The sequence below is a fragment of the Heptranchias perlo genome, chromosome 11 (assembly GCF_035084215.1).
Source record: "Heptranchias perlo isolate sHepPer1 chromosome 11, sHepPer1.hap1, whole genome shotgun sequence".
Classification (NCBI taxonomy): Eukaryota; Metazoa; Chordata; class Chondrichthyes; order Hexanchiformes; family Hexanchidae; genus Heptranchias; species Heptranchias perlo.
Window position 1 is genome coordinate 65,344,950 of NC_090335.1, and position 20,438 is coordinate 65,365,387.

General features: G+C 42.0%; 1 protein-coding gene across 4 annotated transcripts in view; it reads right to left on the minus strand.

The window, feature by feature from the left end:
* Positions 1-20,438, minus strand: part of hlcs (holocarboxylase synthetase (biotin-(proprionyl-CoA-carboxylase (ATP-hydrolysing)) ligase)) — a 150,677-nt gene that overhangs the window by 88,341 nt on the left and 41,898 nt on the right. For all 4 annotated transcript variants that reach the window (XM_067993277.1, XM_067993275.1, XM_067993278.1 and 1 more), the window contains one exon: positions 4,969-5,240. In XM_067993277.1, the coding sequence (XP_067849378.1) occupies positions 4,969-5,240 (272 nt within the window). The remainder of the gene's footprint in view (positions 1-4,968; positions 5,241-20,438) is intronic.

The window sequence follows — 20,438 nt, forward strand, 5'->3', positions numbered from 1 at the left end:
AAACTAAAACCGAAGTCTCTTGTAAAACTATAGGAAATGTAAATCAGAACCACACTGGTTAAACATTGGGCTTGTACCCAAGACCCCCATTGCCCAGTATATGCAACTCCTGCACTGGCATCACTGGAGTGTGTTCTGGTCCAACACTACTTTTAAGGTTTTAAATTAATCTGGGTAACGTAAGCAAAACCTTCATCCAATGCTATTCCACAACCACACACAAACACCAGCTATGTAACTTTCATCATAGATTGGTATTATTCAATTAGTCTAAACACAAGAGTTAAAGAAAGTCTACATCAAGAATAATAAAATGTAACATGAAGCAAACAGCAGCAACATAAGCCATCTGATTTCATAAAGAATCAGGAAATTCTAATCAGCACTTTTTTTTGTTTTGGCTACAAAAACCTTGCAACTATGCTATCACTTTCAATTCATTTTTAAACCATGGAACAAAACTTCAGAAACAATTTTTCAAACCATTATGACAGATATAATGGCTTCCACCTGTTTTTGAACCCAAGTGCTGACTGGCATCTTACCAGTATAAGTGGAAACGTAGACAAAGACCTCTATAGGCTCCGGCTGCTCCACTGCTGTGAGGCCACTGAGGCATTAAATTAGTTCCACCCCACTAACTACCCTCCCGTGCCTTGGCTCTTTCAGGCCAAAGGTTTGTCACTGTTGTTATTACAGCAGGGTTAAGAATACACACTTAAATCAGCCTGGCATTTCGGAATTTCAAGCTGCCCTTCCCACCACTAAGCTTCATCCACTGTTTTTGTCTATTCAGAAACTTTTGATGCCACTTTCTCAAACTGCCTGTTTTGAATTTAAACAGTAATTTTTTTTGTATCCAAGACCAGCACTTAAGCCTCAGGTTGTATTACCAAATAAATCCTCTGCTCTCTTCCCCATAAACCTACAATACTACCACAAAATTAACAATGTATTTTTTTAAAAAAGAGACAGAGAAAGTAAATTAGCTGAAAAGCTAGAAGTTTAATAAAGGTCTCGTTTGTGTTTTACTTTAACACATTATATAAACATTTCATATTATTCACATATGGAGCCAGGTAGCTTTGCTACTTGAACTATTAACCTGGCCTTTCCGAGTCCTTGAAACAGGTGCTACTCTTACAATCTCCTCCTTGGCCTTGGCTAGAATTCCTGACTTCAGCATTCACCTTTTGCACCAAAAGCAGAGAGGTTGCGCTGAAGCTATATCCCCACATGTGTGCTAGAGGAAGTCAGTCATAAGATGCCAACAAGAGGAGAATGGGTCTAATGTATTTCTTTCTGTTCTGTATGACCTGGCAGGGGGGTGGTCTGTCTCTCAAAATTCTTATATAAAATCCTAGGTATTATTTTTTAAGATATATGCCAAAACGTATGCACATCCTACGTCTGAGAATTTATGAAATGAATTCTACAGATGAAATATTTCATGGCTATTTCATTGTCGATGTAGCACTTAGGTTAAAAACGACTGTTACAGGAATAGATGAGATTTTCTTTAGGCGGTATAGCTAATGTAACTTCATTGTAAAATGCTTCCCTTCTCAAATAGATTTAACCCACTTATTTGCTGATTTCCCTGAGGATTTAACTTATGTTTAACCCTTACCTTTCTGAACAAAAAAGAACAATTGGGATAATATTTTTTAGCAATTTAAGGCTTAACATTCTAGCAAGCAGATCCAGTGGAATATCCATCCCCCTGAGCCAATCGTTTTTGCAATTTTTCAAGTCATAGAGTGATGCTGTAAAACTCACTAATATTAGTGATAACAAAGCTATTTAGACACTGGAATATCTTTATTACTGAAATGTTAATCCTAAATTATGCACAAGAAATCCTATTTTAATCCTATGTCAACTGTTTACAGTAAACCTGCTGTAGTCCTTATTCCTCCTATTTTTTTAATTCTTCTGTTCTACATAGCCTAATTTTTTTTTTAAATTTAAAAGCATCACTTATCTTTTTTCTTCTGGCTCTCTGAACCTATAGTCCACTTTGGAGACAGTTGCAACTTTGAAACCAATGTCCTTTGTGACTGGAAACAGGCTCTAAAAGTAGTTTTTTTCCTGCCATTTGAATCGCAACGGTCTCAATCTCCGATTTAGTTTGTGTGCGCAAACAGGACCAGCCTGCTAACCCAGAAGTATACTTGATAACAGCCACAGAACAGCAATCCTAGACGAGTAAACTTATCAGTGAAATCCTAACAGCTAAAAGAAGTATTTCATTCTTTATGGCTCCAATTTATTAAAAAAACATAAACTGATGGAGAAGAGACTCTCTCCCCCATCCCCCCCACCCGCCCCTTGCCCCCACAACCATTTTTTCTTTCTCCTGAAGGTTCTGGCTCTTGCCGACAAATGGTTTCATGGGTGTCAGCAGCCTCTCTGGGACTTCACTTATGGCCAGTCTTCAGGTATGCAGCTAGACAGTGAGTTCAGAAGACTAACCAACTATGAGTGCATCACAGCCAAGCCTGTTCTTGTCAGAAGATAATACAATTTAAAATATTGATTTTACGCTACAAAATAATTCCTCAAAGAATCATTTCAGTGTACCACCTACTGTAAAAGGTACTTTAGAATTGCTCCAAAAAGGAACACAGGCATTATAGACAGTGGCATCCCTTCAACTGTAACAGTGAATTTTTGACACTGCAGGTGCGTTGAATTTTTTTTAAACTCAGTTTATTTGTAATTTTACTTACCAAAAGCAACAACAGCAAAAAAAATACAGTGAGCCACTGATAGGAAAAATAATGAATACGTTCAGTACTATAGTTTTCAAGTACCCAAGGTTGAAGTATTAGGAATTCTGGTAGTTTCAAGCAATTAAAATAAAAGGTTCAAAACATCATGATATCCCTGATCATTTTTGTGTTAAGAAAAGACTTAGCCATACAACTTTCTATTGATGCCTTAAACGCATGAAGTGGATTCTAATTTCTAATTCCAGTATACTCTTTTCAGGACCAATAGGATTAAAAGCAAGGTACATTTATCCCATTCGCCACACCTTATCATTTAGCTCTGCATTTCATCTCCCTTCTGCTTTCCACTTCACCTTCGGGCATAGTCACCATGTTAGATCATGAAATGGTCCATTTTCTTCCAAGCCAGCTTTCACTGTATTAGATTCCAGTCTATTCCATAAACTCGCAGCACTGTGTAAACAGGTTTCTCCTTATATTGCAGTGTCCCTAAGCTTGTATCACGTTACAAGTTCTGTAGAAATCTTCCACATCACCATGGCAATTCCCTTCATGATTTAAAAAAAGATGTTCCTTCCCAGCCCATCCCTCAATCTTTATTTTCCCCAATGAGAATGTAATCTCTTTTAGTCTCTTTCTAGTTTGTGATCTAAAACCAGAAACTATCAATGCCCTTTCTTTGGATGATGCCTGTGTGTATTTGTTAATCATAGTGACCAAACTTGGACAGAATACTCCATTTGTAGTCTCATCTTTGCTATGGAATCAGCATCACTTTTTGGACACCTCAAGGAATCCACTCATGTGGATCCCTTGGCAATTTAACTTAATAGAGTTGTACACACGGTTAACTCTTTCATTTTAAATTAATGTACCAGGTGGACAGGAATCCATAGCTACACCCTGGTCAGTCTGCCGAAATCAGAAGCTGGATTACTAGGTAATGTTGTTGAGTGATATAATAGATAGCTTACACTGTAATAGATAACAAGCCTGATAGCATCTCTGCATGGTAAGAAAAAGTGCTACTCCACTTCTAATTATACATTTTGTAATTTAAAAAAAAATATTTAGCAGGTTATTAGTTACAGAATGTCAATATTAGAAATTTTATCTCTAACATGAAATTAAAAGAAAACAGGTACTTTAGTAAGAAACTCTTCACTGTTCAATCATATTTCCTTGCACTTCCCAATGTTAATCATCCCACCAGTGCACCCTAAATAATCTGTTTTATGATCTAACGTGGAGAATATGCCGGACGGTGAGGTAAAACTTAGCTGTAATCTCTACCATAATACAGTTTCTTCAATCATGACTCTCACAGTAAAGAAGGAATTCTGCACACAAACTAGCTGTAACACAATAACCTAATAAATGACTTGTTAAATGAGTTCCCCAGCTAGTTAAAACTTTGACAAAATGTAAAGCTTCTAAATCAGAAGCTGGATTACTAGGTAATGTTGTTGAGTGATATAATAGATAGCTTACACTGTAATAGATGTGATGTGGAGATGCCGGTGATGGACTGGGGTTGACAATTGTAAACAATTTTACAACACCAAGTTATAGTCCAGCAATTTAAAATAAAATTGCTGGACTATAACTTGGTGTTGTAAAATTGTTTACAACTGTAATAGATAACATGCATCGTGCTTGTTTTCTTCTCTTCGAATGGTGAGAAGATACATCTAATAGCGTTATGCTCTCAATTTTCACTCTCAAGACCTAAAGTCAAGACCACTGGGTTTTGGTTTGCTGAGAAAAAGCAGCAGCAGAATGCTATCCCCAAAACACCAGTAAAAGTTGTGGAATCCAACATAATAAAAAGGAATTTGACTTCTTCGGTCACCATGAACCAATAATCTTGATATTAGGGATTGTATATTCTAGGCACAGGTCACTGATTTTCTATTTATATGGAAAAGCAGACCGATTCCTGGAATGTAATCCCCAAAATACCAGCAGAAATCTGACATGTTCCATCACCGTATACTAGTGGTTCTGCCTACAGTAAAAGCAAATACATGTTCCAAATCATCCATCACAGTAATGCTAATTACTTTTAGTGCGCACAGGCGTTACCTATGCTACTCACAGGTGAGCACTATGCCATGGGGTAGAAGTGAAGCAGAATGAACTGGCGAGATGGAATCCACTACTTCTTTACAATAAGTACTGACTTTCATTAAAGCAAGGCCTTAATCTAGAATCATGCCAGCGGTAATCTTACCCATCAAACAGATCCATCGTAGTAGGGATCACTTCACTGAAGCAGATTAGTTGACCCAATCGCTGCGTTTGCAGATTTTCACAGTAGATTTTCAGGTCAAAATATTCTGATGAAAATTTTTGTGATTCTATGATGACAGGCAAGGAGCTAGGTGTAACCTCCATTCCAGGTTGCTGCATTGCTACAATTTTTAAAGATACTTTTTGTGACCTAAATACACCTTCCTGATCCAGTCTGGGCCACAGCCATCTAAGGAAAGTACGTCGAATTTCCTGAAAATGTAAAAATTGAAAGTTTCAATAAAATTATAATTTAGTGAACTGTTCAGATCAATTGATTTTAACCTACAAGTAAATTGGTACCTGAAGAATTGAGTCCTTATCAAAGCAACCAAACACAATGAGAAGTCAACCACAACATAGTATACAACACTAATAGATTTATACCTCTGGACTACCATTCTGGAAATAAATTACCACAGTTGCAAATTATTAACTGTTATTGTTGTAGCTGTAGTAAGTAAATAGGTTTCATCCAATAGGCTTGATTAAATTTTTTGTTGTTTTAAATTTTGTGTTCAAGGTCTGCCATGTTAGTGCTGAAGAATGAGCCTATTTCAGGCACCTGGGGGGTAATTTAAACCCCAAAGAATGGGTGGGGGTTGGGGGCAGGTGGGAGGTTAAAGTAAAACTTTTTGAAGCGCGACCGCAACCAGCTCCAACTCGCCACTTCCGGGTTTAACCCAGGCATGTCTGTTCCGGCCCCATTTAATGCCAGTGGGCAGATTGTTAAAGGTGCAATTTACCTCATTGAAATAGTTGATGTACTTAATTTTTTGTGAATTTTAAGGCTGAAACTAATTTAACTTCACCTGCACAGGTTTCCCATGGCTTCTGAATCTCGTCAGGTGAACAACAACAACTTGCATTTTTAGAGCGCCTTTAACGTAGTAAAACGTCCCAAGGCGCTTCACAGGAGTGATTTTCAAACAAAGGTGAAAGGTGGCGAGAAGAGCCGATTCATGAGGTAAGTGCCTTTATTGCACTGCTAGAAATGCTAGAATCTATTATAAAGGATATGTTAACAGGACACTTAGAAAATAATAATAGGATTTGGCAGAGTCAACGTGGATTTATGAAAGGGAAATCATGTTTGACAAACTTATTGGAGTTCTTTGAGGATGTAACTTGTAGAATAGTTAATGGGGGAACCAGTGGATGTGATGTATTTGGATTTTCAGAAGGCTTCCGATAAGGTCCCACAGAAGAGGTCGGTGAACAAAGTTAGAGCACATGGAATTGGGGGTAATATACTGGCATGGATTGAGAATTGGTTAAGACAGAAAACAGAGAGTCGGAATATACGGGTCTTTTTCAGGTTGGCAGACTGTGACTAGTGGGATACTGCAGGAATCGGTGCTTGGGCCCCAGTTATTCACAATCTATATTTGGATGAGGGGACCAAATGTAATATTTCCAAGTTTGCTGATGACACAAAACTAGGTGGGAATGCGAATTGTGAGGAGCTTGCAAAGAGGTGTCAAGGGGATATAGACAGGCTAAGTGAGTGGGCAAGAACGTGACAGATGGAATATAATGTGGAAAAATGTGAAGTTATCCACTTCGGTAGGAAAAACAGAAATGCAAAGTATTTTTTAAATGGTGAGAGATTGGGAAATGTTGATGTTCAAAGGGACCTGGCTGTCCTTGTACATAGGTCACTGAAAGCTAACATGCAGGTGCAGCAAACAATTAGGAAGGCAAATGGTACGTTGGCCTTTATTGCAAGAGGATTTGAGTACAGGAGTAAAGATGTCTTACTGCAATTATATAGGGCCTTGGTGAGACAGCACCTGGAGTATCTTGTATAATTTCGGTCTCCTTACCTAAGAGAGGATATACTTGCCAAAGAGGGAGTGCAACGAAGGTTCACCAGACTGATTACTGGGATGGTGGGATTGTCGTATGAGGAGAGATTGAGTAGACGAGGCCTGCATTCTCTGGAGTTTAGAAGAATGAGAGGTGATCTCATTGAAACATACAAAATTCTTACAGGGCTCGACAGGGTTGATGCAGGGAAGATGTTTCCCCTGGCTGGGGAGTCTAGAACCAGGGGTCACAGTCTCAGAATAAGGGGGAGGCCATTTAGGACTGAGATGAGGAGAAATTTCTTCACTCAGAGGGTGGGGAATCTTTGAAATTCTCCACCCCAATGGGCTGTGGAGGCTCAGTGACTCAGTACATTCAAAACAGAGATCAATAGATTTCTAGATATTAAAGGCATCAAGGGACATGGAGATGGTGCAGGAAAACGGCGTTGTGGTAGAAGATCAGCCATGATCTTGTTGAATGGCGGAGCAGGCTCGAGGGGCCGTATGGCTACTCTTGATCCTATTTCTTATGCTTGTGGGCCAGGAGGAGCAGAAGTGTTTCCTCCAGGCCCAACAAGCTTACCTGATGCAATGAGAACCCCGCAATCGGCCGACTCCCCCCTCCCCACGATGGCCAAGACCTACGATGGTTGACCCCCCACCTCCGAATCTTCATCCAATGTCCAACCTGATCACCTCCCTGCCCGCGATCTACTCCAAGGCCCACCCCCCACCCCCGGCGATCTTCTCCAACGTCTCCAACCCCAGCGATCTCCTCCAAAGGCTCCCCCCACCCAAGATCCTCTCCAAGGCCCCCACCCACTGCGATCTTCTTCAAGGCCCCCAACCCTATGTCCTGCACGGCCCCCCGATCGCTTCCTCCCTCCGTCGTCTCCAATTGCCGGCACCCTCCTCTCCAGACAGGCAGCCAGCCTATCAATCTGGCTGGGTGTTGCGCAGGAAACCCAGATGCAAAAATAATTACCTTCAATTGAGTTGCGTTTGTAGATTCCGACGCACTCACTTCACTTCAGGGTTTCCCAGGCGAAAATCTACCCACCTGCTGAGTTCCTGGCTCCAAGTTAAAATCATGCCCCTGTTGTCAGCATCAAGTGCTCTAAGATCAGGTACAGCAGAGTTAGATGCACAATAAAGCTCTCTACTTTGGCCCCAAATGTTACCCCAACTGCAGAAGAGCACTCCCTAATGTATTATTGAGACAGTTTTCCATCTCTCATACCAGCTGTCCTATGGCACCTCTGAGCAAGACTGATAATTTATGTCATGTTAGATGCAATTTTTTTCTGTCGGCCCATATCCACGAGGCACAGGTTTGAAACTGCCCACATTCATTTCATTTAGGAGTCTAAAAGCCAGCAGACAGAGAAGACTTCAATCCCATGAATCTGAGTTACATTTGAATCCAAGTCCCAGAGTGGAAAGACCAATATCCAATCCACCGGAGTACCCAATTTCTCCTCCCCCACCCCCTTTGATTTTCAAATACGTCAGCGCAATCACCAATTCAAGGATATCTGTGTAAAAAAAAATCAGTGCTGAGCTACATGTAAATTAGATGCAGATTCTAGGGACAGTGGCAGAGGGGAATGGCATAGTGAGCCCTCTAAGACTAGGAAAAAAACTTTATGACTTGTAATGGGGAAAAAAATAAAAGCACCACGCAACAGCAATTTAACCTCTCTGTAATTTATTATAAGGACAGCCTGCACTGTATGCTAGGGTATGTCGAGGTCCAACACAAGTTCACACTACAGATATACCGAATTTCTGAACCAAGAAGAACACTAAGCAGACTATTTTTACAGCTACTGCAGTTACAACGGGTGATCTGGAAGCAATCTTACAAGCAGCCTGCACTCATCAGCAAAATGTTTATTGTGACAAAGTGGCCAAGGTCGAAGGTTAAATGTCACCTTCAAACTACTGACATACCTAAAAATGAATGAATACAAGTTTTTACATTTGAGAACAGTACGTTTTTGTGTTGTGGCGATCCATATAAAAATGTTAGGAATACCAACCAATTCAATTAAAATATCCACTGGTTCTGTGTATTTTTAAAGCTTTCATTTCTTCCTAAAAAAATTCAATTTGACAGAATATTCAACTAAGCTATCCAAATACCATATTACCTGAAGATTTTCAATAATACTTTCCCTCCTAGAATTGTTAAGATTCTTACACCATGCTTGGAAAGAACCCATTCTTATATAAACAATTTCTGTTAAGAATAATGTTAAATATGCAGAGACTAGCTGCAATAACTTTCTTCCTCTTTAGCAATTAATGTAATTATTAACATAATTAAACACACTTACAGAACAAAGTGAAGGCACCAATCCAAGCGTTACACAACCATTACAAATACCTTACACAAAAGTTGAAATGTTTGTTTTGACCAGGCCCCTCTCAAGCACATACACACACAAAAGGAAAGGAATTGACAAAATTGTTCCAGGTAATTTGCTCACTATGATGAAGTATTTAAATACTATGGGGCACAAGTTACAAATTAGGAAGACAGGAGAAAAAAAAAAGTCAGGCAGAACATTTTCACCCAAAAGATAACAGAATTTTGCAATAAATACCAGATTTGGCCACTGAATCAGAGATAATAGTACAAAAGTTAGATGCCAACAGTGTAAATGGGAGCAAGAGTCAATTAGATGCCATTCTGGAAAGAGGTAGGATTGAAGAGTATGGTAAGAAGGCAGGTGGGTGGGGCTGATCTATGAAAAATGGATGGGCCTGTTGGGGCCTATGGCTGCTTCCTGTTAAAGCTGCTTATGTTCTAAAATGACATATTATAACAGTAGTAAACAATTTTACAACACCAAGTTATAGTCCAGCAATTTTATTTTAAATTCACAAGCTTTCGGAGATTTTCTCCTTCCTCAGGCAAATGTTTCAAGATATTATAACAGGACACACAATAGACAGCTTAAGATATCTGTTAGAATTCTTAAAGGAATGAGGTTACCCATACAAATGTTTGACTATCCCACAATGTGAACAGGTAAAAGCCTCCAGACAAGCAAACATTAGTGATAACACTGGCAAAGTCACACACACCCAACACCCACACTCCTCCTTGCTCCTCCTGAACAGCTGTATGAAAATTCATTAGTTTCAACGGCAAGATTTTTGATATGTTCAAATAGCATTTTTTTCCAATGGTAATTTACTTTTTCCTTATTTCATATCCCGCAAGTACACTGTGCTTCTCTATCAGAAAAGTGAGGCTGCCCAGAGCTCTTTCAGGATGCTGTCAAAGGTGCTCATTGGTCAACCCACTGGTAGACACACTGCAGAACACCAAAAACAAATTCTTCTTCCCCACCAACACAACGCTTGCAATTCTTCCCCAAGTAGAGAAGAAACAAAATTTAAAATTGGACCTAAAACAGAAAATGCTGGAAACATTCAGCAGGTCAGGCAACATCTGTGGAGGAAAGAAAAAAAAGTTAACATTTCAGATATAACCCTGTTTTAACGGTTTTGACCAAGGGTTATACCTGAAATGTTAACTTTTTCTTTTCTCCACAGATGCAGCCTGATCTGCCGAGTGTTTCCAGTATTTTCTATTTTTGTTTCAGATATCCAGCATCGTACATAGGCCACACAAACCTGTATTATGGTGCAACTGACTCCGGAAACTGTATTTTCAGTTTCAGACCCTCATCAAAAGATTAGAGCTTCATAAAGTGGGTTTTAAAAGGAATAATTAACAATAAGGCAGTATAATGTGTCAGCGTTGGCTCAGTGGTAGCACTCTTGCCTTTGAGTCAGAAGGTCATGGGTTGAGGTCCCACTCCAGAGTCTGATCTTTCAGGTGGACATAAAAGATTCCATGGCATTATTCAGAGAAGAGCAGGGGAGTTCTCCTGGTGTCCTGGCCAACATCTGTCCCTCAACCATTTACTAGAATGATACCAGAACTGAGAGGTTATAACTATCAGGAAAGATTGAGTAAGCTGGTGCTCTTTTCTCTATAAAAAAGACTGAGGGGTGACCTAATAGAGGTCTTTAAAATTATGAAAGGGTTTGATAGGGTAGATGTAGAGAAAATGTTTCCACTTGTGGGAGAGACCAGAACCAGGGACCATAAATATAAGTCAGTCACTAAGAAATCCAAGAGGGAATTCAGGAGAAACTTCTTTACCCGGAAATTGGTTAGAATGTGGAACTCGCTACCACAAGGAGTAGTTGATGCGACGAGCATGGATGCATTTAAGGGGAAGCGAGATAAACACATGAGGGAGAAAGGAATAGAAGGATATGCTGATAGAGTTCAACAAAGTAGGGAGGGAGGAGGCTTGTGTGGAGCATAAACACGGGCATGGACCTGTTGGGCCAAATGGTCTGTTTCTGTGCTGTACATTCTATGTAATTCTATAAAACCAACATCACAAACAGTTTATCTGGTCATTATCTAATTGCTGCTTGTGGGACCTTGTGTGCAAATTGGCTGTTGCGTTTCCTACATTTCAATAGTGGCTACACTTCAAAACTGCTTCATTGGCTGCAAAGCACTTTGGGATGTTCTGAGGTTGTAAAAGGCGCTATATAAATGCAAGGTCTTTCCTTTTTATATGGTCTTCCTCACTTCTATTTTGAATGCACTTCACCATTTTCATATAAAGCCCCAACCATCCTACACTCTCTGCAGACTATATTACCCTTCTTGGGTTTTATTTTTAATGAAATACATAATAGTGCAGCATTAGGCCAGAGTCTCACCAGTTGCCCTAAACAGCAAGAGGTGACTGTTTAAAAAGTGACTAAGTGGTGTTGCAAAGGAAGGTGCCATTACTGCTCAGCACTTTGTGAACAAGGCAGGTGTCTAGATCAAGCTAAATGACAACACATTCCACTCTGCAGCTTCATGCCCTAGCAGGGATGTGTCACTGTGTGTATATCTTGTCAGTAAGAACAGACCATGGCACTGAACAATTGACACATTGTTGCAGTAGGTGTATGGGTGAAGGCTTTCAAGAAAACTCTTGATTCTACTCCTGTTATTTTTAATCCAAGAGGACAGATGGTTTATTTACTCTACATTGATCCTTGTATACTTTTAATAGAAAACCTCATCCCTGTGCAAAAGCATGCATCTATGGCAGCTAGCCAGTTTCTAGACACTGCCGAAATGATTTGTGGTAATGTCTTGAAGTTCTTAGGAATGAAATGAATGATGACCCTTGCATTCAGTATCGGAAACCATCTGTCCTCTTAGGACACAAAACTGGAGCAAAAACAGAATTTTCCTGAAAGTCTCCTGCAACAAATTCCCAATGATCAACACAGTGTCAGTCCAGTTCCTAAAGGCAAGGCAAAAATCAGTGACACAGTCATGAAGCACCATTAGGAGGGAATATTTCCTTTATATGCCAAGTCCCTTTGAACCCAGGTGTAAAGGCATTAATGTTGCCTTGAAAAGAAACCTACCTTCCTCTAGCAGAGGACATCTATTCACTCAAGTAGTTGGTCAGGCCACCTTGCGAGCAATGTCGCCGGTGATTTTAAAGTTCTGCTAATGTTTAATAATTTATATCTCCTCAACTTGCTCTCTAATAATTCTTTTAAAACAGGAGTAATAGCAGCTTTACCCCTAATAATAAAGACATTCTTAGCCAGGGATATCTACCAATAAAGTTAATCCAGGTTGCATGCCATGTCGCGACCTTGAGGGTATCAATTGTGAATTGTGGCTAAAGTTTGCCAGTCTGCATTGTTATCCACATTTGTATGTTAGCTATCCATAACAGGGTCATGGATCTACATTGACTTATTAATCTGTGCCACTTGTCAATAAGTGAACCCAATAGGCTCACTAAACCGCTATCCTGATTTGGAAGGTGCCTTGAACATATAGCAAATAATGTACACCATTTCTCTAAGGTGTCCCAAAATTTTGGGCTGTTGCTGAAGTCAGGAGGCATGGGGGAAGGAAACACTAAGCTTATCAGTCAACAATTAACCTACTGCTCAACTGGCCATCTCCCCAAAGCATTGTGCTCACTTTATTTCTGGTCCTGGTTTTGGAAAACTTGGCAATAATTGTAATGTTCCACTACTTCAGACAAAGGAGACACTAATCATTGCCTTTGAATTAGGCAAAGTCTTGATGTTACCAGGACAAACATTAGTCATTCTGTCCAACCATATTGCTCTAATAATTTCAAACAACTAAAAAAAAGTGATGTTAGGACATTCCCTCAGTCTAGATAACATAATATACAATTTTAGTGCAGACTAAAAGTCATTCTTAATAACTAAAATAATATGTAAAACTGCACCACAGTAGGAGTGGGAACTGCTATGGATATTATAACCACTCAAAAGCTGCAGCTATGTCAATGCATTGTGCTGGTGAGCTGACCAGATCTTATGGATGAATGAGTGTACACGTGTGTATGTGAGGTGTGTACCAGGGGCAGGTATTGCTATAGACTGGTGTTAGTCCAGTGCAGGAGGTAGACTATAATAATGCATCTAGCAGCGTGCATCTGGATAATCTCTTTTATCTTTAGGTCCTTAAATATCTGATAAACAGAACTGACGGTTCAAATTTTAACTCCCCCACCTGGCAGAAACTGGGCGGGTGGGGGGGTTGGGGGGGGGGGGTAGTTAAAATGAGGCCAGTTACTTACCCCCTCTAATCCCGCTGCCTTCCAGTCATATCCTGATCTTAATCTGCTCTTTTGAGCAGACAAGCGGGACACCCGCAGGAAGGCAGCGGAGTCCTGTTTAAATATGCAGATCGGGGTCCAATTATATCATCGGAACCTGATCTGCAATTTTAGTTGAAGGCCTGAGCGGGGGAGCAGTGATGGCTTCACCGTCAAGCCAGACCTGCCGGGAGCCTGATCATGGGCCGTAAGAGGCCCAGGCAGGTAAGTTTGAAAAATGTAATTTTAAAGTTTCCTTATGGGCCACGAATATTCCTCCGTCCGGGCCTCACAAGAAAGCCTTGGGCCTCCTTGCCTCAGGCTCCCACCTCTCCCCCCGATCATGGCCAGAAAGCCCCGCCCACTGATGGTGGCCATAAACCCTCACTCCCCCCTCTGGGTTTGGGTGAGACAACAGGAAAGTTTATTCAAATGGGGCCCAGCCGTTAAGATGGGCCAGGCCTCCACGTCCCCAGGTTCGCCATCTGCTTCGGGGATTGCACGCTCCATTCCCGTCCCCACTTTAAAATTGGGACCCATGTTCCTCCTCATATCATAATAAACACAGCCACTTACGAAGATCTATTACTAATCCTGTAAAGATCAGTACACACACACAATCTACATCAACTTTTTTGGTTAAAAAAGTGCTCGACCAATTTCTTAATCAAATATTTTTGAACACACCTGCACTGGTTTTACATGATGTGCAGCTGTTGTCTGCCAAAATATTAAACATTCAACATATCAGTGCCTAGTTTTATAATATGTATTTTCATCTTCATTATGCTTTTTTCCAACAGGGTTTTGTTAGAAACTAGTGAATTGCATTTAAGCTATCTGTATAAATAAGTTAATAAATGAAAGGAACAGAGTAAACTAATGGTTAAGCTCAAAAGGATGACAGATTTTGTACAGATAATGGTTCTGTACACTGTCTAAAGATAGAAAAATTCAATGTTTAGTAGTCACATATTTTCAAGTCACTAACATGATATTTCTAGCCATGCAGTGCCTCCTTGTGGAGCAGAAAACATCAAATACTCTGAATGCAAAGCAGGTGCAAGTGTTTTTTTTAGAAATCATACTGCAATGTATATTAGGCATTTAATAGACAAATTAGAAAGGAATTTGTATCTGTTAGCTGCAATATGTACCTTTCCTTACATTTTTCTTCCTCACTGGAATGTACACTGGATTCAAATGACAAATATATTTTGATGACATTTTATTTAACATTAATCCTTCAATATTAAGTAAACCTGTTTTCACTGGATGTAAAGTATACACTGCTTAAGATTTACCAGCATTTTAAAATAAATACGTCTGAAAAGGCACTGTAATCGGGAATTTCTGTTGAAATCAGATCCTTCTTGTGGTTGGTTAAAGGCTAGTGCCTTTAACATGGAGTGGTGCCTTGGAACTAGTAACACCTGTAAAGATGATCACAGGCTGAAACATTCTGACGAACGAAGATATTTGTGTGTGTATTGCAAGAAAAGTGGGAGAAAATGGAATTACTAGGTAAAATGAAACATCTCTATCCCCCACACCTGCCTGTAGCACTCATGCAATTATTTACATAAACATGTTATCAGTACGTAACCTGATGGAGGCTACTTTACTACAGACTAAGTTAAGCAATCTATTTTGTTCAAATAGTATTCAAAGCAATCAAACTTATTTTGAGAAGTTAGGGCTTTTTCACTGGAGTAGAGAAGGTTCGGGGGTGGCCTGAAAGAGCTGCTCAAGATTATTTTTTTTATTATTCGTTCATGGGATGTGGGCGTCGCTGACGAGGCCGGCATTTATTGCCCATCCCTAATTGCACTTGAGAAGGTGGTGGTGAGCCACCTTCTTGAACCGCTGCAGTCCGTGTGGTGAAGGTTCTCCCACAGTGCTGTTAGGAAGGGAGTTCCAGGATTTTGACCCAGCGACGATGAAGGAACGGTGATATATTTCCAAGTCGGGATGGTGTGTGACTTGGAGGGGAACATGCAGGTGGTGTTGGTCCCATGTGCCTGCTGCTCTTGTCCTTCTAGGTGGTAGAGGTCGCGGGTTTGGGAGGTGCTGTCGAAGAAGCCTTGGCGAGTTGCTGCAGTGCATCCTGTGCGCCGGTGGTGAAGGGAGTGACTGTTTAGGGTGGTGGATGGGGTGCCAATCAAACAGGCTGCTTTGTCATGGATGGTGTCGAGCTTCTCGAGTGTTGTTGGAGCTGCACTCATCCAGGCAAGTGGAGCGTATTCCATCACAATCCTGACTTGTGCCTTGTAGATGGTGGAAAGGCTTTGGGGAGTCAGGAGGTAAGTCACTCGCGCAGAATACCCAGCCTCTGACCTGCTCTTGTAGCCACAGTATTTATATGGCTGGTCCAGTTAAGTTTCTGGTCAATGGTGACCCTAGGATGTTGATGGTGGGGGATTCAGCGATGGTAATGCCGTTGAATGTCAAGGGGAGGTGGTTAGACTCTCTTGTTGGAGATGGTCATTGCCTGGCGCGAATGTTACTTGTCACTTATCAGCCCAAGCCTGGATGTTGTCCAGGTCTTGCTGCATGCGGGCTCGGACTGCTTCATTATCTGAGGGGTTGCGAATGGAACTGAACACTGTGCAATCATCAGCGAACATCCCCATTTCTGACCTTATGATGGAGGGAAGGTCATTGAAGAAGCAGCTGAAGATGGTTGGGCCGAGGACACTGCCCTGAGGAACTCCTGCAGCAATGCCCTGGGGCAGAGATGATTGGCCTCCAACAACCACTACCATCTTCCTTTGTGCTGGAGAGTTTTCCCCCTGATTCCCACTGACTTCAATTTTACTAGGGCTCCTTGGTGCCACACTCGGTCAAATGCTGCCTTGATGTCAAGGGCAGTCACTCTCACCTCACCTCTGGAATTCAGCTCTTTTGTCCATGTTTGGATCAAGGCTGTAATGAGGTCTGGAGCAGAGTGGTCCTGGCGGAACCCAAACTGAGCATCAGTGAGCAGGTTATTGGTGAGTAAGTGCCGCTTGATAGCACGGTCGACGACACCTTCCATCACTTTGCTGATGATCGAGAGTAGACTTATAATAAGGTAAATAGTGACAGATTGCTTCTACAAGATAGTAACAAGAGGACATAAATTGAAGGTAATTTAAGAAGGAAAATTGAAGTGAGATTTTAAAAAATGATTATTTGCAGAGGGTGGTTAGAACAAAACGATTTGCCATAAACCTTGTTGAAGCAGAGTTCATAAATTCTTTTAAAACGGAATTAGATAGTTGTCTGAATAGAGAAATGTTGAAGGATATGAGGAGTAGGCTATTAAACTAGGTGGTTCAAGTGGAGAAAAAAAAACAGCAAAATTGTTTGTGTCATTTATGATTCTATTCCTGCCTCAGCTCATCTACTACTGAAACCTTCATCCATGCCTTTGTTACCTCCGGACTTGACTATTCCAATTCTCTCATCTTCCACCCTTCATAAACTTGAGCTCATCCAAAACTCTGCTGTCTATATCCTAACTGTGGAGATGCCGGTGATGGACTGGGGTGGACAAATGTAAGGAATCTTACAACACCAGGTTATAGTCCAACAAATTTATTTTAAAATCACAAGCTTTCGGAGATTATCTCCTTCGTCAGATGATTGAATGAAAAGGTTCTCAAATCGCATATCTTATACGATGTTGGGACAGCATCACACCAATCAAAAGGTGTCGTTGTTATTCAAACAGGCCAGTCACGGAGAACAGCACGTCCCAGTACACTCGATATACATTGTATCTTTTACACAGGCAGGCAGAAAGAAACTTAAAATGGCAGAGAGAGAGAGAATTTTAAAAAACATATAAATTTTTTCCCCCTTTTTGCTGGTGGGGTTACGTGTAGCGTGACATGAACCCAAGATCCCGGTTGAGGCCGTCCTCATGGGTGCGGAACTTGGCTATCAACTTCTGCTCGACGATTTTGCGTTGTCGTGTGTCTCGAAGGCCGCCTTGGAGAACGCTTACCCGAAGATCGGTGGCTGAATGTCCTTGACTGCTAAAGTGTTCCCCGACTGGGAGGGAACCCTCCTGTTTGGAGATTGTTGCGTGGTGTCCGTTCATCCGTTGTCGCAGCGTCTGCATGGTCTCGCCAATGTACCATGCTCCGGGGCATCCTTTCCTGCAACGTATGAGGTAAACAACGTTGGCCGAGTCACAGGAGTATGAACCATGTACCTGGTGGGTGGTGTCCTCTCGTGTGATGGTGGTATCCGTGTCGATGATCTGGCATGTCTTGCAGAGGTTGCCGTGGCAGGGTTGTGTGGTGTCGTGGACGCTGTTCTCATGAAAACTGGGTAACTTGCTGCGAACGATGGTCTGTTTGAGGTTGGGTGGCTGTTTAAAGGCGAGCAGTGGAGGCGTGGGGATGGCCTTAGCGAGGTGTTAGTCGTCATCGATGACATGTTGAAGGCTGCGGAGAACATATCCCAATGATACACAAAGCCAACACACCCGGACGTCCTATCGTATCAGGCAACAGAACCCTGTGTGAGAACCTCTCTGGATACGTCGAGGGCATCCTGAAACCCATCGTACAGGGAACCCCCAGCTTCTGTCGCGACACTACAGACTTCCTACAAAAACTCAGCACCCACGGACCAGTTGAACCAGGAACACTTCTCACCACGATGGACGTCTCGGCACTCTACACCAGTATCCCCCACGATGACGGCATCGCTGCAACAGCCTCAGTACTCAACACCAACAACAGCCAATCTCCAGACGCCATCCTACAACTCATCCGCTTCATCCTGGATCACAATGTCTTCACCTTCAATAACCAGTTCTTTACCCAAACACACGGAACAGCCATGGGGACCAAATTCGCACCCCAATACGCCAACATTTTCATGCACAAGTTCGAGCACGACTTCTTCACTGCACAGGACCTCCAACCAACACTATACACCAGATACATCGACGACATTTTCTTCCTATGGACCCACGGCGAAGAATCACTGAAGAGACGACACGATAACATCAACAAGTTCCATCCCACCATCAAACTCACCATGGACTACTCCTCAGAATCGGTTTCTTTCTTGGACACACAAATCTCCATCAAAGACGGGCACCTCAGCACCTCACTCTACCGCAAGCCCACGGACAACCTCACGATGCTCCACTTTTCCAGCTTCCACCCCAACCACGTCAAAGAGGCCATCCCCTATGGACAGGCCCTACGAATACACAGGATCTGCTCAGACGAGGAGGAACGCGATGGACACCTACAGACGCTGAAAGACGCCCTCGTAAGAACGGGATATGACGCTCGACTTGTCGATCGACAGTTCCGACGGGCCACAGCGAAGAATCGCATAGACCTCCTCAGAAGACAAACACGGGACGCAACCAACAGAGTACCCTTCGTCGTCCAGTACTTCCCTGGAGCGGAGAAACTACACCATGTTCTCCGCAGCCTTCAACATGTCATCGATGACGACGAACACCTCGCTAAGGCCATCCCCACGCCTCCACTGCTCGCCTTTAAACAGCCACCCAACCTCAAACAGACCATCGTTCGCAGCAAGTTACCCAGTTTTCATGAGAACAGCGTCCACGACACCACACAACCCTGCCACGGCAACCTCTGCAAGACATGCCAGATCATCGACACGGATACCACCATCACACGAGAGGACACCACCCACCAGGTACATGGTTCATACTCCTGTGACTCGGCCAACGTTGTTTACCTCATACGTTGCAGGAAAGGATGTCCCGGAGCATGGTACATTGGCGAGACCATGCAGACGCTGCGACAACGGATGAACGGACACCGCGCAACAATCGCCAAACAGGAGGGTTCCCTCCCAGTCGGGGAACACTTTAGCAGTCAAGGACATTCAGCCACCGATCTTCGGGTAAGCGTTCTCCAAGGCGGCCTTCGAGACACACGACAACGCAAAATCGTCGAGCAGAAGTTGATAGCCAAGTTCCGCACCCATGAGGACGGCCTCAACCGGGATCTTGGGTTCATGTCACGCTACACGTAACCCCACCAGCAAAAAGGGGGAAAAAATTTATATGTTTTTTAAAATTCTCTCTCTCTCTGCCATTTTAAGTTTCTTTCTGCCTGCCTGTGTAAAAGACACAATGTATATCGAGTGTACTGGGACGTGCTGTTCTCCGTGACTGGCCTGTTTGAATAACAACGACACCTTTTGATTGGTGTGATGCTGTCCCAACATCGTATAAGATATGCGATTTGAGAACCTTTTCATTCAATCATCTGACGAAGGAGATAATCTCCGAAAGCTTGTGATTTTAAAATAAATTTGTTGGACTATAACCTGGTGTTGTAAGATTCCTTACATATATCCTAACTCGCATCAAGTCCCATTCAACAATCAGCCCTGTGCTCGCTGACCTCCCTATCTCTGACCTCGCCCCTCCCTATCTCTGTAACCTGCTCCAGTCCTACAACCTTCCGAGATCTCTGCGCACCATTGGCGGCCATGCCTTTAGCTGCCTAGACCCTAAGCTCTGGAATTCCCTCCCTAAATCTCTCCATCTCTCTCTCCTCCTTTTAGACATTCCTTAAAACTTACCTCTTTCACCAAACTTTTGGTCACCTATCCTAATAGCTCCTTATGTGGCGCGGTGTCAAATTTTGCTTGATAATCGCTCCTGTGAAGTGCCTTGTGACGTTTTACTACGTTAAAGGTGCTATATAAATGCAAGTTGTTGTTGTTGTTATTCTACCTTATTAATAATGCAGAAAGCAGTTCCATCTGCTCTCTCAGGCAGTCTACTCCCTTAATTCAAAGTTGCTTATTTCAAATTATCTTATAATTCCATTTTTAACTACTAAATTTGCTGTGTTACTTACATTGCTTAATTTAAACTATTGGATAATTCAAATATTAGTAATGTATATAAT